At 51.3% G+C, this 22,296-nt stretch overlaps 2 protein-coding genes across 2 annotated transcripts; one reads left to right on the top strand and one right to left on the bottom strand.

Moving 5' to 3' along the window:
* Positions 1-1,953: 1,953 nt before the first annotated feature.
* ORMDL3 (ORMDL sphingolipid biosynthesis regulator 3) lies at positions 1,954-8,622 on the bottom strand. Its single transcript, XM_016202267.2, has 4 exons — positions 8,547-8,622; positions 4,894-5,092; positions 4,030-4,181; positions 1,954-3,613 (listed from the first exon to the last, which is right to left on the bottom strand). The coding sequence occupies exons 2-4, from the start codon at positions 5,065-5,067 to the stop codon at positions 3,478-3,480; spliced, it is 462 nt and encodes a 153-aa protein (XP_016057753.1). The 5' UTR covers positions 5,068-5,092; positions 8,547-8,622; the 3' UTR covers positions 1,954-3,477.
* Positions 8,623-19,302: 10,680 nt separating this feature from the next.
* On the top strand, positions 19,303-21,036 carry LRRC3C (leucine rich repeat containing 3C). Its single transcript, XM_087825612.1, is given in 3 exon segments — positions 19,303-19,621; positions 19,816-19,864; positions 20,235-21,036. Coding segments are annotated over 3 exon segments (1,170 nt in total).
* The last annotated feature ends 1,260 nt before the right edge of the window (positions 21,037-22,296 follow it).

Genomic DNA, 22,296 nt, shown 5'->3' with positions numbered 1-22,296 from the left:
TAAGATCTCTGCACAGTTCCTTGCAACAGCGTCTGAGGAAGCTATAACAAGGGAATCGAAAGGAACTGGAAAGCTGTGTAGGGCTAGGTGCCCCACCTCTCAGACCTTTAGATAAGCCACTTTAGGGCTGGGCTGGAGGCAAATAAGGCAAGAGGTAAGAAACTTCCCCCTCCTTTTGAACCCAGGGAGCAAGTGGTATACCTCTATCTATATCTGATAAATATTCTAGGTGAGCAGGCAAGCTTGGGCCAGGGAATGCTGCAGAAAGAGGCACACTAGGCCATGCAACTCAGTGAGTTTGAAATAAATAGAATACAGGTGGGTACCAACCAAGTGCCAGCAGACAATGGCTATGGCTGTGTTAGGGATATGAGTGATCTAGCTAGAACAATTACCCAAATGCCATGCTATGGTGGGAAACACTGAAGATTCAGAGGCTGGGTCAAAGGGGAGGACTACGCCTCGCTCCCACCACATGCTCCCATGTGGCCCTCTCAGGCACCTGTCTTCTTTACCCACCTCCTTTTCCAGGGAGGGACCTCAGGGACCACCCCTTGGTCAGAGATAATCCTGTCTTCTGGCCCCTGCCTCCCTCAGTTCAAAAAAGAACGTTTCAGGAGATGATGATGGTAGTAATAGTAATCATACTAATATGCCTATCATGTATTAAGTGTTTACTACATGCCAGGCATTGTGCTAATCCTCACAATAGCCCTAAGAGGTATTATCTTTATACAACAGAGGAAGAAACTGAAGCTCAGAGAAGTAATTTGACAAGGCCACAAAACCAGTAAGTGGCAGAGCTGGGATTTGAACCAATTATTGCCGATGTGTCCCAGGCCCTCACCGGACTATACTTTTTTTTTTAATACTTTTTTATTGATTTTTTGAGAGAGAGAAGGGAGAGGGAGAGATTAAAACATCTGTGTGAGAAACACCATTTGGCTGCCTCCTGCACACCCCCCACCGGGGATTAAGCCTGCAACACGGGCATGTGCCCTGACCGGGAACTGAACCAGCGATCTCTTGGTGCATAGGTCGATGTTCAACCATTGAACCACACCAGCTGGGCGCTGACTGCACTATTGTAGGTCTACAGAAGCTCCCAGACACCCCACCTCTAGGACTGAGCCCAGGTGGCTGCATTTCTCCTCCCAGTGCTGTGTGGGCCTCACTCAGGGGCAGTAGGGGTAGCAGCGGTAGGTGGGCCTGTACTCTTCCCGACACCCACTCCAAGGACACTGTGATGCTGGGCCAGGGCCAGAGAGGAGCCGCTTCCTTATACCCAGGACTTTGTACCTGTCCTAGGAATAGCAGATGATTACTGCTCAGAACAAACTGAAATACTAAGAAGCTTGGAGATAAGAGTTCAGAGAGCTAAGTTCCTTCGCTAAAGCACTCCTCCCTCTCTGGCCATGTGAGCCTAAGTAAGTCCTGAGGGTTACCTTCTCCCCTCCCACTCATCCTTACGGCAGGGAAAAGCGGCATGAGGATTCCTCTAAGACACATAGGCCAGGAGGAGATGCAGTCCTCCCGGGGAGGAAGGACTGACGGGAGAGAAGTCAGAACAGGGGAAGGCATTCAGCGGAACGGATTGGGCACCTCCAGCTTCATTTATGAAGCAATTGCTGGACTTACCTCCTCCCTGGCCATGGCATAAGCCATCTTCCTGCCAGCGCCACCAGTGGAGCCCAGAGGTGGAAGTTCTGTCCTGAGGTTAGAACAGCCAGGTAAAGTCACAGACAGAGTTCTGCTCTCCGCCTGTGGCTGCTTTGTTCCCTCACAGCTCCTTGCTCTGCTGGGACAGTAGGAAGAGCAGCAGTCACAGGGTCCCTTCTACTATCCAGGCAGACGGTCCAACTGATGCTTCCACACTGCCCTCAGCAGGAGCTGCTTCCCACACCCCTGCCCCCTGCCCCCACCCCAGGGCCCTCCAGGAAGCAGAAACCAGACTCAAGGGGAAACAGGAACACACTGTCCTTTATTTGCACTTCTCAGAATACTGTACAAAGGGAGTAAAAATCCTATTCACACTTTGCTTAGAAAGATTTTGAGGTGAAAGTTCCCTATGATACATGGGGTGGGCGCCAGGGGACCAAGAGGCAGAAAACAGAGCCAATAACGTCCCCTTGTCCCTCGGGGCCCTGGGAAGGGGCACGGGCACCCACACCTTTTCAAAAGTAACACAGGCCCTAGTCAGATTGGGGAGGGAGAAGGCAGCTCCTCTCCAGCCCTGCTGGGGCTCCTGCCCAACCTCTCCTCCTCTCAGGGTGAGGAGACAGTGCCTACAGGCCACTCCTTGCTCCTTCCACTGCCCTGCACCAGCAGGGACCAGGCAGGACTCTGCAGCCCACTGACTCACTTGGGGGTGGCCTCAAAGCCCCATGTGTGCATGCCGCACAAGAGGCCCTGCCCCAGTGCCAGCTACACAGGGAGGCTGAGAAGTGAAGGGCCCCACCGTTCATCATTTCTGTCCCAGTTTCCCCATGCCCTTCACAATACTGCAGAAGGCAGTGTCAAACTGGACCTGTGCTTATAACGACTCACAGGCCTCTTACACCCATCTCCACCCCCTCACACCAACCTGGGAGCCTCAAACTCACAGCAGTCTCCCTATTACAACCCCCATGCTGTAGGTAAATTAACTCTCCAAGCATGCCCCCTCCCTGACCACTTCCCAAAGGGTGAGGTTGGGTCTAGCTTCTGTCCCCACCCTCCTTCCCTCACACCAATGTCTGCTGCTATGTGATCCCCTTTTTCTGAGTCTCAACTCACCATCCCCACCCCCTCTTATACCCTCCCGGCCTCCAACAAGGCAGCATGGCAGCAATCCTGGCCCCCTCACCTCTGGGACCAGGCCATCCACACCCAGCTCTACCATCCCTCTCCTTACCCTCCCCACTCCCACCCACTACCCAGGGTGGGTTATAGGAGAGCCACCAAAAGCATGAGGCTTTGATTAGACGTGCTCTACCCAGAGGAATGAGGCACCATCACCCACTGGCTTTCATAAATACAAGCACACACTGAGAGTCATCCTAAGAGCTTCAGAACTAAAGTGAAACAATCTAGAAGCTGTACCGTCCCCTCACAGGGGTTAAAGTGCTTTAGCGATCTGAGAACGAGAAAGTGAGCAGGGGGTTTCCCTTGCCTCTTGTCCCAAGCTCACGGGCCTGTGTTCAGCCTGGAAGCCCAGCCAATTCCATGACCACCCCCCAGGAGTCTCTATCCAAAAGGCAAAAGAAAAAGATAAAAAAAATCAGAAGGGTTAGAGGCCGGGGGGCGTGGGTGGGGGGAAACCCCAACTCCATTATAAGCTACTTCAAGTTGGCTACTGGGGGAAGGAAGGGGGGAAACTAGGGCCCAGAGGCTCAACCCCCATCTCTGGCAGTATCCAGAGGCTCCTTCTGTCTTCAGCAACACAACACAGGCTTCTACCCCTCTCCTGCCATCTGGGCAGGGAAAGGGGCTACACCCTCAGTACTTATTGATTCCAAAAATCCGGACTCCATGGAGCTGCGGCAACTTGGGGATGAGCACACTCATCAAAGACACAGTGTTGAGGATGAAATGGATCTGGTCATACTTGGTATAGAAGCTGGTGAGAAAGTACCTGGTGGAAAATTAAGGAGAGGTATAAGACTCTGTTTGGAGGACCCCTCCCTCCCTCACTCCCTGGGTGGGGAGAGGCAAATTCCTGACAGCTGAGAAGTTATGGGAAAGGCCCCCAGGACAGAAATAGGATGGCAAGATCTCCCGGATAGAGAGATCCCTCCCAACCCAGTCCCACTGCTTTACCCCAGGCCTGAGGGCCTACCTCACTGGCAGGAAGGATGCCCCAACTAAAGAAAGAGGGCCAGGGAGGTGCAAGGCCTGAGCCAACATATGACCAGAGATGCTCCAACTTCCCTTCCTTTCCTCATTCCTATACTAAGAGCCAAACTAACGAGGGGTTTAGGCCTGGTGGGCCCCAGGGTCTCCCAGGCCTTGGCCTGACTACTAGAGTCCTCCTCTACCCAGGGCACTCACAGCACAATGGGTGTGATGGTCAAGAACTTCCGAGACGCTGTGAACTGAACCCCGTAGTCCATCTGCTCCCAGTGGGTTAGCAACCTTGCCTTGCCCTGGTCCGGGGTCTCGAAGGGTGTCCCCTTCACGGTGTGTAGGAAGATGTACATGCCCTGGAGGGAGGGGCTTTCATTAGAGGACACAAAAGGCAAAACGCCCTCCAGCTTAGCTCCTCCACCCTAGTCACAGAAGTGGGTTCTGGGTGATCTGGAGCCTCCCTCTGGTGGGCAGGGGCATGTGGGCTGGAGGTCAGGATGAAGCAGCTGGGAGCCTGGCAAGAGAATAAGGGTGAGAGGGCAGGCCTGACATGAGGAGACACATGGAAGGAGGTAGCGTAGAACTGCCCTCCAGTCCCACAGTAGCCTCCCTGTGCCAGCCTGGAGGGGACAAGCTGGTGGGAAGGAACTAGGCCCCTGCCTGTCCACCAAAAGAGTACAAGGTAGCAAGCAGATGGTGAGGGAGCAGAGAGAGGCAAGAGTCAAAGATGGTTTGAGATCCTAATTTGGGGAAGGGGAATTTCTGCACCAGGCTAGGCGCCTGAGTCCTGGGGACTCTGGGACCCTTAGTTCAGCTCTCAATGGCCCATCTTTCAGGTACACAAGCTATCTCATCCTGGAGATATGGAGAAATCTGCAGATTTTAGTCCTTTCATTGAGTGCACAGGGCTGGAACCCAGAAGGGGAAGTGGGGCAGAGATGAGAGAGCTTGGTCTGGACTCTGGTGACAGAAGTTGTCAGCATGTCACCCTGACTTCTGGCCCATGTCTGGGGGCTCCTTCTACTCCTCAGCCCACACAATTGGAGTGGGCAGCAGGCAGACCCTCACCATATTGTGGATGAGGTTGGTAAGGGTCCAGACGACAGGGACGCTCACGAAGGGGATGCTGAGCAGCACGACATGGAGAAGCCCGATGGCCAGCACATAGGAGAGCCAGATGCCGCGGCTGTTCATCACCCGTGTGTTAGGGTTCACTTCACTGTGTGCCGTGCCCACGTTCATCCTGCTGCCCCCTCCTGCCGCTGTTCTGCAAACAAGCAGCACAGGTGAGACAGGTCACACCACTTTCTCTGCCCCCTCACACCCTCCAAATCCTGTTCTCCCCAAGAATTCCAGACAGTTCTACTGTTTTGATTCACAAACAAGGAGGCCAAAGAAAGTCCATGTGGACTGAACTTTCTTCATTTCCCAATACTGGGATAAACACCATACATCATCCAACTGGGACAGTCCCCTTCCAGTCAGATTGCCTGGGAGGATAGGTCATCAAGAAGCATTCAGCCCCAGAGCAAAGAAACCACTACCCCTCCCTCAGTCTCATCATCCAGAGCATTCCCGCAAGGGCCCTCTTCTCACAAAGCCTGTACCCTAAAAAATCAATCAGCATAACCCCTGCTGGACTGTCTCACCGAGGGTTGATATGGAACATCTACCCTTTCCCCACCTTCTACATCAGAAGAAATAAAAGGATGTGGGCCCTGCAAGGAGACCACTGGATAAAATACTGGGGGGAGGCAGGTGTCATTGCTTCTACCCATCTCCCCTAATTTTCCAGTACTGGGTCTACCAATCCAGACCCAGGAGGGCTGACAGGATAGAAAGAGGGAGGGAGAAAAGAAAAGAGAAAACAGCAGACTAGGGACAACCTTTGCCCAGACCTGGAAGTCTCCTTCTTGGTGACACAAAACCACCCAACCAGATGTTTTATCCACTTGGCAGCAACTCAGGCTAACACTCGTGATGTGACCCACTCTGCTGCCAAACCACCAGGGCCCTTTTCCCCACCAGAGAGGTGAGGAGAGAGAACATGGCCAACATCTACAGCTCCCACAATAGCTGGAACCCACATCAACATACCCCTCCCAATGTCACAAAACCACACCTGCAGCCTCTCTCCTGCCCCCTTTCCATTAGGCTGGATAATTGGGCCCAATAGAAACTCAGGGAACTAGAAAACCGGGACTGGCTGGGTTTTCACCTTCCCAGGGGCTTGGGGCTTCAGTTACCCTAACACAGCTCCTGGGAACCTACTATGCAAAAGCCCCCACCTTGGGAGGTGGGGAGGGATGGGGCTGGTTAGGAACTGAGGGCTCTGAAGGACTTACTACTGACTAAGGAGAGAGGAACAGTTCCCCAAGTCTACCAAAAGAGGCTCACTTTAGCCTCTTTTCCCAGCACCAGCACCTGTTTCCAGGTGTTCGTAGCACCTTGCCTTCCCTTGCCCAGCTCTGATGGGAGAAGCATGCAGTAGCAGAAACCAGGATTGCCCTTGGTGCCCAGGAAACAATGCAACTCAGCTGCACTCCTGGATGCAGGTAAGGAAGGAAATGAGCAGTCTCTTGTCCAGAGCTCTGCTGTCGCCAGATCCCTGAGGGCCCTGTGACCAGCAGGAGGTGGGAACAGATGGTGCCTTTGTATTGGTTCATCTCCTGAGCTGAGGGAAGGTCCTGTCTGATAAAGACCCTAAGGTCATTACCATGGTAACAGCCCCATCTTTCCTGGAGACACAGAAAGGGGTCCCAGATGGAAGTATATCCTGGAAGTACCCAGAAGGCCACCTCCCTCACCCTGCTGCAGTGAAGCCCCCCAGACTCCGTTGCTATCTATCTCTGACTAAGATCACAGCCGAGCATGTGTAGGCACCAGGTTTCTCAAGCATTAGTTCCTTAGCTCCAGGATAATGGAAACAAGTTTCCTCTTCTCAGACAGCTCAAAGCTTAGAGACCTCAGGGGAAATGTGACACACAACACACTTCTCCAATAGGCAAACATATGTGAGATGACCCAGGGTGCATCTCAGAAGAAGTGATGTTCCTGGGGCACATCAGCTCAGCCCATTAGGCTGGATAATTGGGCCCAACAGAAACTCAGGGAACTAGAAAACCAGGACTGGCTGGGTTTTCACCTTCCCAGGGGCTTGGGGCTTCAGTTACCCTAACACAGCTCCTGGGAACCTACTATGCAAAAGCTTCCACCTTGGGAGGTGGGGAGAGATGGGGCTGGCTAGCAACTGAGGTCTCTGAAGGACTTACTACTGACTAAGGAGAAACAGCTCCCCAGTCTACCAGAAGCTGCTGCCTCTCCCCACTTCTAACCTAGACGTACAGGGTGTAGAAGTAGAGACCCCTAGCCCTCTCTGGTATTTTGTCCAGGAATGCCAAGGATCTTGCTGAATCCCAGGTCACTCTACACTCCTTTCTGGCTGAAAGAGGGCATCCAATGAAGCCAGATGAGTCTATGAGGGGGCTACACTTAGGAGCTGGCACCCTGGGAAGCTTCTTCGTGAGCCTGGACACTAACTGCCCTGAGAGCAGAAATCCCCGGAGACCTCTTCCCCCAAAAAAGGATAGACCAGATCAATAAACTAAGAAAACAGACTGGCAGCCAGGAAGTACTCCAAGCCTTTTGTGTAACTAAGGGTACATACATTTCATTTCCGTTAGTAAAATAACCAAAATTGTCCCTAGCCCAGAAGGAGAGATGTGGGGAGAAGCTGGCAGAAGTAAAGAAAATCTACAACATCTGAGACTGAAAAGTTCAGAGGCCATAGCTGGCAGGTGGCTGCCTGTACCAGTCCCTGATGTGGTTTCATAACCTGCCTCAACCAGAGCCTGCAGCAACTCTGTTCTGTTAACTACTTTCTTGCTGGTAGCTGTTTCCCACTACTCCCTTTCCTTCCCCCTGCCTCCAAACACAAATATTCCTGCCCAGCGTGTCTGTCAAACACCTAAGCCAAGGCCACAGGTAGTCCCAGGGCAGCTGCCAGGTGAGAGATTCCCATTCTCTCCCTCAAGCAGAGCAGCCTTTTAAGTAACAAACCTTTTCCCTTCTGGGTAAAGGAGCACAAAACACCCAAGCCTGCAACTGGACCCCGACGGGGAGTCCCTGGCAGCACGCCACAATGCCATTTTCATTCTGCCCACCCCTCAACCCGCAGGGCCACAGTAGCTCCCCTCTTAGCTCTGGACTCCGGAGGGCGGTAGAAATAGAAAGAAGGCGAGTACTAGAGCGAACCCCCACTAGTCCGCGAGAAGGTGAAGCGAAGAGAAGAGGCAGAGTCCTCACTATTGTTTGGGTTTTCTAAGTGGGACCTCAAACCAAAGGGGGGCCACCCGCTCCGCTCCCCAGCCTAGGACCTCGCGCTCGGAGCCTGGCCAGGTCCGGAGCCTCACCCCCGCCTCCACGCGTTCTCCCAGCCCTGGAAGCGGCCAAACCTTCACCCCCGAAGCTCAGCCGCCCCGGGCCCCTCACCCCAAGCGCGAGCTCTAGCGCTCCTCCCCACGCTCCACCCCCGGCCTCGGCCCCCACTTTCGCCTTTGGGCATCCCTCGGGCCGATGCACACCCCCACCTCCGCTCACCCGGCCTCTGTCCCCTCCAGCCCCGGGCGACCCCCCTGCAGCTCCCACCTCCATTCCCGCCCCACCTCTATCCCCAGGCGCCTCCCGGTTCGGCCACCCCGAGGCCGCCCATTCGGACTCACCTTGCGGGGCCGGAGGTGTAGGGCCCTCGAGGGCCCGCGAGAGGTGCCCGGGGGCGGGGGCCACTGCTGCTTAAGCAGCTGCAACAACCCGCGGCCGCAGCCACCCCGCTGGCAGCTTCGACCGAATCAGCGCCCCGCGCCAGCCCCCGCAACGTCACCGCCCAGCGCCGGCCGGCCCGGTGCCTCCTGGGAGTTGTAGTCCCCTCGCGGCCCAGCCCCGCCCACTCTAGGCCTGGTCTCTCTGGGCCCCTCGGGCGTCTCAATAGGACCTGATACTAAGATCAAATGGTATTATTTTGGTGCGTAATAACTGCCTTTGCGTCTGCGGTGCTTCAAGTGCAGTTGACACATGCCCCGTTTTGCAGATGAGCAAACTCAGTTTTAAGTAACTCGCCATAGGTCCCTGCTGGGTCCCAACCTGAACCAGAACTCAGAATTTGATCTCAGGTCAGAGTATTTCAATTACAACTCGCCACCTCCACCCTGGCCCCAGAATGGCTCCTTCAGAATCAGACTAGCCCAACCCTTTGTCCTGCCTGGCCCTTCTAGAAGCGGGCTTTTCATGACATTGGTTAGAATGAGAGTTTGGAGAGCAGAGAAAGTGGCCTGTGGGAAGAATTTGTCCAGAGCCTGTCTACTCAGTTAGGTGACTAAGGCTGGCCTGAGCCGGGCCACATCCTTGGCCTCCCACATTAAATGTCAGAAGAGGACGTGTGTCTTGGGAAGATTCCTTGAAAAATAGGACACAGAATTCCAGTCCCAGGTTGGTATGTTTGGCTTTGGGTGGAAGGCTCCACTTCTCTGTAGTTTTCACATCTGCATGCTCTAAAGGAAAGAGCACAGATTTTACTGCCATGCAGACTTAGCAGGCACTCTTTCACTGGCAAATAACTTGTCTCAGTCTCTAACTCCACACTTGTGAAACCCTACCTCCAAGGTTGTGCAAATTCAAAAGAATGTATGTAAAGCACCTGTTGCATTATAGGAAGCTATTTCTGTAGGAGGTTTAACTAAATGGCTCTTGAGGTCTCCTGAATCACCAAGAAGGCCTTTTTGAGTAGTTTCCACTAGCCCCGCCCAACTTCTTTCTAAGTCCATTTGTGCATGACAGGGCTGGAATAGCAGGATCAGATGATATCATGACATGCCAAACTGACTGGGTGTAAACACACACTGAAGTGAATGTGAGGGGACAGAAAGGAGAAGACTGGCCCAGGGAGTCTGGGGAGTACACCTTTCAGACCTCACCCACCCTTCCCCAGAGGGCTACCAAGTAACAGATGTCACAAACCTGGTGTGGGGGCCCAGGAGGCACCTAGTGGGCACTGAGCAGGTGGATATCTGAACCACTCAGAGCAGGAGAACAGACAGCTTCTCTAATAGTTCCAGGGTCGGTGGCACAAGAGCACCCATTCCAAGACTAAATAATCACCCCAGAAACTGAAAACGTTCTTCCTTGTGTCCTACAGAAGTTTCTCCTTGCTTGTGGAGTCCCCTATCCTTACAGTCTGCCTTCTGAAGACATAAGCAAATAACTGAGTGTTGTCCTTCCCACAGAAACCTCCACGGCATTGAGGCCAAAAAAAAAAAAAAAAAGGTCTGTTTTTTCCAAAGTGAACCTACTTCAGTCCTTTCAGTCCTTTGACTTCTCTCTGGGATTCTTCCAACCTTCATCGAGTTGATAAAGCTGTCTGGATCTTTCCCAGCTTCCTCACATCTCTATGAAGTCCACTGACCCAGACTGGATTCACATCTCAAATAAGGTTCTGACTAATGCATAGTATAACGGAAAGATTACTGGACATGCCATGCCCTATTAATAACTCCTGTTATCAAGGGTTTTTTTTCACAATGGGATTGAACAGAGTTCTGACTCACTCTAGGTTTGTGATAAATTGTGGATCACTTTCTGCTCAGCGTAGCCTGAGTCCCTGTTACCATATTTCTCCTTCTCTATCTCTCTACCCTCATAATTACCATGTCTTCACCAATCATCCCTGAGCCATGAGTAGGCAGGCCTAAGTACTGTTCAGAATGAGTCACAGCACTCTTATGTGGTGCTGGGGAATGCACAACCCCTTGTACAAACAATTGGTAACAGTGCCAAGAGGCTGAAAAATCACTGAAACCTCATAGCTGTGATTGCATTCCTGGTAGCATCCCATGTACTTAGTATATGTGAGGATGTTCATTCCAGCATTATTTATTTTATTTTATTGATTGATTTTAGAAAGAGAGAGGAAGGAAGAGAAAGAGGGAGACAGAAACATCAATTTGTTGTTCCACTTATTTATGCATTCATGGGTTGATTCTTGTATGTGCCCTGACTGGGGATAGAACCCACAATCTTGGCCTATCCACACAATGCTCTAAGAAACTGAGCTACCCCCTCCGGCATTATTTATAATAGTAGAAAACCAAAAGTAACCTAAATGCCCAAGAAAAATATTATGGTATATCGGTTGGATGGAATAGCTTGAAGCCATATAGTTAATGGCTGTAAAAACTATGTGGCAGTGTGGGAAAATGCTAGGTTCTATGAAAAGATCAGGGGGGAAAATAGCATGAGCATTCCCCAGGGCTGCAGTCAGCAAAATGTAGAAAAAGGAAGACTTGGAAAAACACCCAATTCCCTCACCAAATAAGTTGGAAGAAAAAAGGAAAGGGAGAGATTTATAGATTAAAACAAATTAAGCAATATATTTGGATCCTGATTTAAGCAAACCAACTTTTTTTTTTTTATTCTCACCCAAGAATATTTTTTCCATTGCTTTTCAGAGAGAGTGGAAGGGAGAGAGAGAGAGAGAGAGAGAGACATCGATGTGGGAGAGACACATCGATTGGTTGCCTCCCACACGTGCCCTGACCTTGGCCCGGTCGTGCCCTTGGCCACAATCGAACCTGGGACCCTTCAGTCCGCTAATGGACTAACTACTAATGCTAGTAGTTAGCTGATGCTCTAACCACTAAGCAAAAGTGCCTAGGGCCAAACCAACATTTTTTTTAAAAACATTTTATTAAATTATCAGGGAGCCCGGCCGGGCGTGGCTCAGCGGTTGAGCGTCAACCTAGGATCCAGGCGATCAGGGTTCGAGTCCCGGTCAGGGCACATGCCTGGGTTGCGGGCTCAATCAATGACTCTCTCATCATTGATGTTTCTGTCTCTCTCTCTCCCTCTCCTTTCCTCTCTCTGAAATCAATAAAGATATATTTTTTTAAAAAATAAAAAATAAATTATCAGGGAAATGTGAACACTGACTAGTCAAATTGCTATTAAGGAAATATAATTTTTTATTTATTGTTGACAGTATTACAGGTGTCCCTCATTTCCCCCCATCTTTGCCCTTCCCCACCCAGCCCCTTCCCCACCCCGGGCTTTCACCACACTATTGTCTGTGTCCGTGGACATGATATGGTATTGTGGTAATTTTTTAAATAAAAAACTCTCCTTTTCTTCCGGAGATATATACTAAAAAAAATGTGGATGAAATGATATGATGACTGGATTTGCTTCAAAATAATCTGGGCTAGGGACGTGCAGGAATCAAAGAAGATGGGCCATGAGGTGATGATTATTAAAACTGGGTGATGGGGACATGAGATTGCTTACATCATTTTCCCCATGTTTTTATGTTTGAAATTGCCCATAATAACTTATTGTAAGCCTTCACATGCATTAGCAATTATGATTTTAAAAAGTAGTGCCCTGCCAGTGTGGTGCAATGGTTAGAGCGCCAGTCCACACACCAAAGAGTCTCAGGTTCGATTCCCAGTCAAGGACACATACCTGGGTTTCACGTTTGCTCCCCATCCCCAGTTGGTGTACGTGCGGGAGGCAACCAATGTGTCTCTCTCACATTGATGTTTCTCTCCCTCTCTCTGTCTCTCTCTCTCTCCCCCCTCCTTCCCATCCACTCTCTCTGAAAAGCAATGGAAAAAATATCCTCATGTGAGGATTAAAAAAAAAAAAAAAGTAGTGTGCTTGGTGAGATCCTGGCACCAGTGTGGCAGAGTTCAACTCCCAGCTCCTGTAGTTACCAGCTGTGTGCCCTTAGGCAAGTCGCTGAACCTCTCTGTGCTTCAGTTACCTCATTTCCAAATGGAGGTGGTAACAATGATGATACTGCCCACCTCACGTTGTTGTAAAGATGAAATGGGCCAACAAATGTGAAGCACCTAAAACAATTCCTGGCATATAGTAATTGCTTGTATGTATTGCCTTTTATTAACCCATTCCACATTTAAATGATATTGGAGCATATACTTTACTGGGCTATGGAAATTCAACAAAATAAAAACAGATCTTGTGTTAGGAAGGAGGGATTTTGGGGTGATCTTTCTCATTCTCTAGTTTCAAACTTTGTGTAATGTGAGATTATCAGCTTTAAATTTTTTATGAAATGTATTTGGGTTTTGAAAACAGAGTGAGCAGCCTTCACAGCCTCTCCTTGCCCTCTGCAAGTGCCTTAGTCGACTGAGATAGCTGCATTCCCCAGCCTTGGGTTGTTTCCATCTGGCGGGGTGGCAAGACCTCTGCTTGCCATAGATACACCCGTGTGGGCAGAGATAGCAAACATGGGCGGGAGATAAACTGGGAACACATTCCAGGGTGATGGCAGTGGTGAGAAGTGAGGAGGTGGGGTGTAGCAAACAAAGCCCTCTCCCCCCTCCTCTGGGGGAAAGAATGGCACCCCGCCACTCTTACTACCCCTCCTCCCCTTCAGTTCCTTTCTGCTCCCCCTCTGCCCCTTGCCCCTTGCTGAGGGGAGGTGTTGAGGTCACTCCCAGAGCAAATGCAAGGAAGAAAACAACTTTATTTTGCTGGCAGTTGTGTTTTTGTTTGGGTGGGGGCACCCTAGGTACGTGGTGGCAGAGGTGAAGAGGGGGGCGGTGATGCTAAGCAGACAAGCGCTGAGTGAGAGCTACTGAGCTCTTGGGAAACGGGGGAGGTGCAGGGATGGCAGGATTGCCAGTGCGCACTCCATCTCCTCCCTCTGTCCAGCCCTGTGGTTGGCTATTTTGGGCTGCAGAGGAAAAGGGCTGAGCCCGCCAGGGCCTCCGGGGCCAGAGCCAAGGCCTGGGAACCAGAACCACTCTCTGGGAACCAAGAGCAGGGCTGTTCTTTAGGATCCCTTCGATCTGCACTTTCTTAGATATGGATAATTGATATTTTCTCCTGTGGCAGGTAAAAAACAGTTTAGAAAACTTAATAATACAGATCAAAGGGGCAATGCATATAAAAACAGTAGCTTTCAGAAAAGATCCTCTGGTGCCCTTCTAATTGCATCACTACCCCAGGTAGAACCTGCCTCTCTAGAAATTCTGGGTGGCCCCACTAGGCAGCCTTCCCCTGGCTTCAACCAACTTCCTTCAGTGACAATCACAGCTAACGTTATTTAGCGTTTGCTGTGTTCCAGGCGCTGGGCAAAGGTACATGTATAACCTGTATTACTCTTTAAACAGCCCTGGGAAGTAGGCATTATCCTTACAAATGAGAAAACTGCAGTCCAGAGAGTGTAAAGATTTTACCCAAGGCCACACAGCTGGGAAGTAGCATTTCTCCCAAAAAACCATTCCTGGCTACCCCAGTCCTGGGTGTCCCTTATGTTTCCATAGGTGCCTTGTAAAGACTTTTTCCTGCCCTGAGGGTGCTATATTTAAGTTATCGATTACACACCCACTCCCCCTGATAGGGTGCTTGCTCCGTGTCTTACTCAGCTGCATTTCCTGCACATGGTGGATTCTCAGTAAATGTTAGCCGGAGGGGGTAACTCACCCACACATCCCAGACTAGCGCTGCACTGAGCTCCACTCTCAGAACACACCTTGCTCTTTCTTGCTCTTACCTCACCTATGATGCTTCTCCTCCGATTCTTTTCCATCTGGTAGACTCCTAGTCGTTCCTCCAGGCCTAGCTCACCTGTCACCTTCTCTGTGAAGCCTTCCCCAACCGTCCCAGCAGCGTCCACTCCTTCATCCTTTGGGCTTCTCTGACCCCTGCTGACACCTCAGCTAGAGCCCTCCCCTAGGCTATCAGGTGGCTGTATTTGTGCCCACGTCCATCTTCCCGCATTTTCTGGGGGATGTTTCACTTCTCTCTGCATCCCCAATACCTAAGAAGCCCAGGAGATGTGCATTGAACAATTGAGAGAGTACATCCAAGGCTGGAAGCAGGAGGTGTGTACACGCTTTGCCATTTTCCACAAGGAACAAGAATAGCAGAGCCCTTTACTGCCCCTCGTGCCTAAACTGCCCAGGACACTGGCACTAGATGGGTCCCTGGCTGACATGACAGATAAAGTAGCTAGCCCTCCTCCTTTCCTTTCAACTATCCGCCTCTACCTAGGCTGAACATGGGGGCTTCCAACATCAGGCGGGCAGGGGCCTGAAGGCCTGCTGAATTTCTTCCCTTCAAGGTCACACCTTTGGGCATACAGTTATTGCCCTTGAAGGGAGAAACTGTGATTCAGCCCACCCAGGGCGGAGACCTGAGAGGCCCACTTTCCTGGGCCCTGAACTTGGGAGCCAGGTCCTGCCATGCCTCAGCCTCTTCCCTGCCCCACCATCATAGATACATTGAACATCAGGCATTAAGGGATCTCAGAGACGATGAGGTCCAGAGAACCAAAGGCCTAAGGTATTTGGGGAAGGATGTACCCAATGGCACAAATCTCGGATGGTCTTGAGCCTGGCCTGTGAGTTTTCCTATGCACCCCGCAGGCCGTTGCAAAGGATGGAACACCCAGCTCATGGCTCCTTCAGTCCCACACCATGGCTTCCACTCAGGCCCTGCATCTCCCACCTGGACTGTCGTAGTAACTGGTCTTTCTTCCACCAATACATTCTCCACACAGCCAGCAAAGTGACCCAAATATCAAAGCTAATTTTAAAACCCTTCTATCCATCAGCTACTAAACCAAGTCCCAATTCTTACAGGGTATACAAGGCCACAAGGATCTGGTCCCTTTCCAGTTTAACCATAGCCTTTGCCACCACTCCTCCACTCTACAATCTAGGAGAGGCCAGGCCTTCTCATGCTCCCTTGCTCCTGCACTTACTCTGCTGTTCCAGCCGAGGAACTCAGCCTTAACCACCCAGCTCAAATGTCACTCCTTCCCTGTTATCCTGGAAAAGTTAGTCGTACCAGATAAGAATGATCTCATCTGAAAGCAACAGAAAACACAAGCAAAGGAATAATTCTGCCCCCAGAGTGCTATTAGAATTGCCTAAGGAAGTTTTAAAAGTCCATTCCCAGAAACATGCCAGGTTCATTTAATCGGAATCTCTATGGTGGACCCAGATATCAGTAGTTTTCAAAACCTCCCACATTCTAATGTGCAGCCAAGTTTAGAAAGCACTGAAGCAGGGATTTATTTTTAATGAGTCCAGAGGTAGACGGTTGCTGGTGTTGGTTGAGTGATTCAGTGATATCCAGGCCAATGTCTCCATGATGCTCTTGACCTTTCCTTCCTGCTTTATTGCCCCAAGGTCACAGATGGCCATAGTTGACCCTTCGTGTCCAAAGCCAGGAGAAAGCAGTAGGGAAAAGGAATCAAAGACTGTCCCAAAAACCTCTTGAGTAGACTTCCACTTATATATTATTGATCAGAATTGGGCCACCACAACTGCAATGGTGACTGGGAAAAGTGGGCAACAGGATTTCTTTTTTAAAATTTTAATTTATTTACTTATTTTTATCTTCACTCGATGATATTTTTGAGAGAGAGAGAGAAACATCAATGTGAGAGAAACACATCAATTGGTTTCCTCTCACACTCACCCTGACCCAGCTAAGGATCGAGCCTGCAACTGAGGCACGTGCCCGTGGCGGAAATTGAACCTGGGACCCTAGGGTCTGCAGGCTGAGGCTCTAACCACTGAGCAAACCAGCTAAGGCCAGGATTTCTAATAAACTGAAAGGACCAATCAGACTCTGTCATGACAGACTGAGTACATTGCTACTCCCAAATCAGTATGTGTCATCAAGGAAGGAGATAAGGAATGGATACTGAAGGGTGACAGAATAGGCCACCCCAAAATATGCCACTTAGGCATAAGGATTATTTTGAGCTAAAGGAACATAAAAAAACAACAGACACCAGAAGGGCATTCCAATCTCCCATTTTATTCCAGAAAAGAGAAGACAGAAACTGCCATGTGAAAGGTGCTCGCCCTGTACTGGGAGAAAAGACACATTCTTCAATAAGGAGTCAAAGCCGAGAGAACTCTGCACAAACAGACCTTGTTAAAACAATTCTAATCTTCCTCTGGCCTCCTCGTATATTTTGGTTACTTTTCCCTTGTATATTTTGGTTACAATTGCCTCTCTTTATTCAACCTAGGACAAAAGTATTTATGTTTTTCCACTTCTTTGGGTCTTCGTTTTCTTATGAGGGCTCCCATGTCATGGAAAACTTATGTAAATATGTATGCTTTTCGCCCGTTAATCTGTTTTATGTCAGTTTAATTCTCAGGCCTGGCTGGAAAGCTCTAGGAGGGTGGAGGTAAAATGTTGCCTCCCCTACAATACCAACAGATTCTGCCACAATGACATTATCTCTGAACTTCAGAGCTCCTGTACGCACATCAGTTATGGCAGACATCGCATTAAGGCATCATGGAGACATGTATCGACATGTCCATGTCTCCCCTAGACCGGCAGTTCTCAACTCAGCCTGCACATTAAAGATACCTGGGGAGGGTTTGAAAAATACCAATGCCTAGACCCCATCCACAGAAATTTTAATTTAATTGGTCCAGGTGAAGCCCAGGCATAACTAATTTTTGGAAGCTCCCCCAGTGATTCTAATGTGCAGACTGGGTTAACCACAGCTACAGAGCTAGGCTCTTAAGAACAGTTGTCTGGCCCCGCAAGGCCTGGCTCAGCAGTTGAGCATTGGCCTAGGATCCAGGAGACCGTGGTTCGATTCCCGGTCAGGGCACATTCCCGGGGTCATGAAGGAGGCAGCTGATCAATGGCCACTCTCTCATCATTGATGTTTCTATCTCTCTCTCCGTCTCTCTTCTTCTCTCTGAAATCAATAAAGATATATTTTTAAATTAAAAAACACACACAAAAAACAGTTGTCTGTATACCCTTCGACAAGCCCAGTGTTTGAAACATGGGGCTCCCCGGAAATCCTCACTGAATGAATGAATGAATGAATGAATGAATGAATGAATGAATGGCAGAGAAGAATTTCTGCTCCAACCTTGTCAACCCTCAGCCTGTCCTGGGCACCATGCTAAGTGTGGCTCTTCCTTCCTCTCGGGTCTCCCTTTTCTACTGAGCACCACACTTAGCCTCCCTCAGTTAACCACATCCATGCTCCGGATGGCCTCTCCTATATGCACAGACCTCTGCCTCTCCTTCAGGTGCTGTGCTGGGCACCCCAGTCCCACACTTTTTGGCAACCACCTTAATCTGAAAAGGAGGCAGCTCTCTCCATCAAGAGCCAGGCTCAGCTCTTATGCCTTAGCTAACCACCCGGCCCTGTGTGAGAGAAGAGCAGTGGGAGGGGTTGTATTCCACATGCTTTCTTTTCCATGTGCAGCTACAATCCCAAAACGGACACTGTAGTATTTACTCACTGGCACAGTGCCTGGTCTAACAAACAAGCACCCCACAGACAAATGTTTCGCTTCTCCTGCCCAAGTGCAGAAAATGTATCTTAACTGATTCCTTGAACAAATGTGAGTGTGAGGAATGCCCTGTAGATGTCACAAGAATGAGTCAGTGGTCAGTACATCCCCAGAGATGATATCCAGTATGCTACCATCTGATCCTGGCCCCTGTTACGCTTCTGACACTGCTTGTTCAAAGGTCACCTGCACAGGGCCAGCTTCGTAGGCATGTGACCTGTGCCATTGCCCAGGGCGCCACACCTTGTGCTCAGAAGAGCCCTGTCCCTGGTTCTGCCATCCACTGCTCTATCTTGACATTCAAAACAGTCTTTGAACAAGGGACCCCACATTTTCATTTTGCACTGGGTCCTGCAATTGTGTCTGAGCCTGGTCACCCACAGTCTCTTACAAAATCCAGCAAGGTTTTCCTTCTCAGAGAGGCCTCCACAGCATCTGACCTCAGCCTCCTCTGTGCACGTCTTTGCAAAACCCCTCTCTTTCACTACCCAGTGAACATTAGGAGGGGGCGGTGTAACATGGTGGCTTGGGCTGCAAATGATGGGTGGGATCAAGAGGCCCTGGGGAATATTGTCCCAGCCTTCCTTGGTTCTTGAGCATGAAACAGAGTTAAAAGTACCAACTTTGGAACCTAATGCCCCAGCAAACTGAGGGGACCTGAGTCAGTGCCAATCCAGAACATAAAATCAACAGGAAAACTTGTAGGCAACCGTATCAGACATTAGGCACCTTGAAGAACCCCTTCCAAATCCTAGAGGGGCCATCTACCAACAGTGCAGAGAACAAACTAAAATTGAACCATAGTAGTCCCTGCCAGGCAAGAGGGCTGGGCACCCTGTGAGGAGCCAGGAGATGAAGTCCTCCAGAGAGAGACAAGCTTTCTAAGGAAAAGGCAGAGCCAAGTTTGCACACCAGGGAAGAAGGTGCTACAGGGTGCAGTAGGAAGGCAGAGAAGGAGAGTGGGGGAAGGGATAGAGTTGGGGGGAGCTGGAAGCAATGGATGTGAGATCAAGCTCACCTGGTTCTGCCCCACAGGCCTGCCAAGCCAGGCTCTGGGCAAGGGAAAGAAGTGCTGCAAGAGTCTCCTCCCCAGCTGAGAGAGGAGGAATGGAAGATGACAGCGGCAGGCCTTGGGAGGGGAACCTGAGGGAGGGAATGGAATTGGCGCCTGGTCTCCCCAGGCAGAGTTCATCAGGGTCCAGGATCTGCCCTCCCTTGACATCGTCTGGCCAGGCCATGGCTCAGGTATCTGATACCTGGGGCCTCGAGTCACATGCCAGGAAACCCAATACTCTTGGGTCCCAGCCTCCACCTTCTAGCAGCTATGAGCAAGCAGGGCTTCTAGAGAAGGAAGTGGGTCTCCAGAGCAAAGCAGCAGGGAGGCTACTTCCGGGGAGAGGGCAGCCCAGGAGAAGGCTCTCCCACCAACAGAGGTGAGAGGCCTGGAGGAGGGAGAGGACAGGGCAGGAAGGGGTGGGGTGGAGAAGACAAAGCTGGGGCAGGCAGAGAGGTGGATGCTCCAGGAAAAGGGGTGGATGGGCATAGAGGTGGGACCTTAGTCACCTAGCCTAGTTGGATGCCCTGAAGTCCTATTACTGATCTGTCCTCTTTGTATTCTTCACACTAGTGCCAACTGGCCCTCTGGTGCCCACCTGGCCCACCTGGCAGCCACCCAGGTAAGTTGGTGGAAAAAGACTTTATTCCAGTGAGGAAGATCAATACATGGGCAGAAGCAGAAACTTAGAAGCCCCCAGGCTCAGCATGACAACAGGGCCTTGGCCCAAGAGACTTCATAGATTAGCCCTCCAGAATCAGAGAGACCCTAGAAGAGTCTCAGGCCCAGGGGATCTTTTACCCAAAGGGCCTGAATGAGGAGCCCTAAACCCCAAAGATGAAGCAAAAAGTCACCCAGGCCTGAGAGATCCCCCAAAGGAGGGTCCCCAGTCCAAAGAGACTCCCCAGGGAGCCCTCAGGAAGAGGGAGCTGGCAGTGGGGAATGGAATTCTCTTGGCTCACTATTTCTTTATGGAACTTTCTCTTCCCCAGATCCTACTCCATTCCAGGACTATGCCAATCTGTGGCCATGCTCCCACCAGCCAGTCACCTCCTGTCACTGTTGCTGGTGATGGGCACAGGGGTTACCATGCCCAGCCCCCCGGTACCTCCCCAGGGCTGCTACATAGCAGAGGAAGCTGGTGAGCGGACCTTCCGCTGCAGCCAGGCAGGTCTGAGTGCCGTGCCCACTGGCATCCCCAACGACACCCGCAAGCTCTACCTGGATGCCAACCGACTGGCATCGGTGCCAGCTGGTGCCTTCCAGCACCTGCTTGTTCTGGAGGAGCTGGATCTGTCCCATAATGTCCTTGCCCACCTCTCAGGGGCTGCTTTCCAAGGCCTGGCGGGCACACTGCGGCACCTCGACCTCTCTGCCAACCAGCTGGCTTCAGTGCCTGTGGAGGCCTTCATGGGGCTGCAGATCCAAGTGAACCTGTCTGCCAACCCATGGCTCTGTGACTGTGCCCTCCAGGAGGTTCTCAGACAGGTGAGGCTGGCACCGGGCACTGGGACAGGCATCGTGTGTGGCCCAGGAGCCCCACCAGACCTCGTGGGGCAGGAGTTTCTGTCGCTGGCAGGGGAGGAAGAGCTGTGTGGGACTGGGCGGGGTGGTGCCCGGCGGAGCACAGACGTGGCCCTGCTGGTCACCATGGGGGGCTGGCTGGCACTGGTGGTGGCTTATCTGGTCCACTATGTGTGGCAGAATCGGGATGAGACCCGACGCCCCCTCAAGAAGGCCCCTGAGGTGCCTATGCGTTCGGAAGACTCCTCCACCGTCAGCACAATGGTCTGAGGACCAGGCCCCCTCCTCTTTCCCTCCCACCCCCTCTGCCTCCTCTGCAGCCCCATCCGGTCCCCCAAATTGCACCTCCTTCCTCCTCTGTCTCCCCTACCAACACCATTATTGGTGCCTGGAGTTTTTGGTGCCTACTTGGGGCCCAGATTGTGCAAGATTCAAAGCTCCCGAGTCCGCAGTGGCGGGGGACGACAGAACAAGAATGTAGGCGGCGAGTGCACCAGCCCGGAGGTCGGAGCCCACAGCGGTGGGCGCATGAGGGAGGGAGCCTCTGCCTGGCCAAGCTGACCTCAGAGGCTTCCCTGCATGGGTGTTTGAACTGACTCCGAGAATGAGAAGGGCCTTGGGCAGAAGAGGGAGGACCCTGGCTGAAAGGCAGTGCTCAAAGGCAAGGAAGGTATAAAACAACGCGGAGGGCCTGAGCAGCAGCAAGGCCTACCTTGGGGTTGAAACAGGGAGCAAAGGGGGCGAAGGGTTGGAGGCACCAAGCTGGAGGTGAGGGCGGGAAGTTAGTTAGGGTGTGGTCACACTGAGAAGGACCCTGTGGGCTCCTCCTCTCTCCCGCCTCTACTGAGAGGCTCCCCCCTCACTTCTGCCTCTCTCTCGGCCCCAGGCTCTTCTCCCTTGATCTTTTTGGGGGAACCCCTGGCTTAAGGCCCCCTTCTTCCTTTTCCAGAGACTCCCTATCTTTCTGCTCCCTCCTTTATATACTGAAGGGTTCCTGAACTCTTTCTCTTGGGGAGCTAGGGATGGGTCACTCATTGGAGAGCTGGGCGCAGGGGTGGGGAGAATCAGAAGGTTCCCCACCCCCAGAACATCACCCCAGAACAACTCAGTAAAGTCACTTTTATTAATGCTTTTGATTCTTTTTTTTATTGTTCAAATTCTTGAACACATGTGGCCTAGCAATGAGGAGGGGGAGGGTGCTGAGACCTTCACCCTTTGTTGGTGGGTGCTCCTGATGGGGTGGGTACCAGCTCCTCTCTCCCTTCCTACCTGGCACTAGACACTCAGCTCCTGACACTAGAGTCTAACTGCTGGAAATGCCAGGGCCTATGAATTAATGATGACAAGCTGGAAGGATGGGGAATGGAGGGGGCCTGGAGAAAGGAGAGGAGGGGAGGAGGGCAGAGTCTGGGCATCAGGCATCAGCTGGCAGTCTCCAGCTTGCTGGGGGGACATAAGAAGCAAAGGGAGAGGAAGCTATTACCCTCTGGCAATCTTCTTTTCTCTCAGCAGGAATCTGAGCAGGGGGTA

The sequence above is a fragment of the Miniopterus natalensis genome, chromosome 17 (assembly GCF_054644295.1).
Source record: "Miniopterus natalensis isolate mMinNat1 chromosome 17, mMinNat1.hap1, whole genome shotgun sequence".
Classification (NCBI taxonomy): Eukaryota; Metazoa; Chordata; class Mammalia; order Chiroptera; family Miniopteridae; genus Miniopterus; species Miniopterus natalensis.
Note: the sequence above shows the minus strand (reverse complement) of the source record. Positions and strands in the feature narration are given on the sequence as shown.

Coding starts and splice junctions, on each gene's coding strand:
- ORMDL3 (XM_016202267.2), bottom strand. CDS start 5,067: ATGAACGTGGGCACGGCACACAGTGAAGTGAACCCTAACACACGGGTG. Junction 4,182..4,893: donor CCAACCTCATCCACAATATG/GTGAGGGTCTGC, acceptor CCCTCCCTCCAG/GGCATGTACATCTTCCTACA. Junction 3,614..4,029: donor ACCATCACACCCATTGTGCT/GTGAGTGCCCTG, acceptor ATTTTCCACCAG/GTACTTTCTCACCAGCTTCT.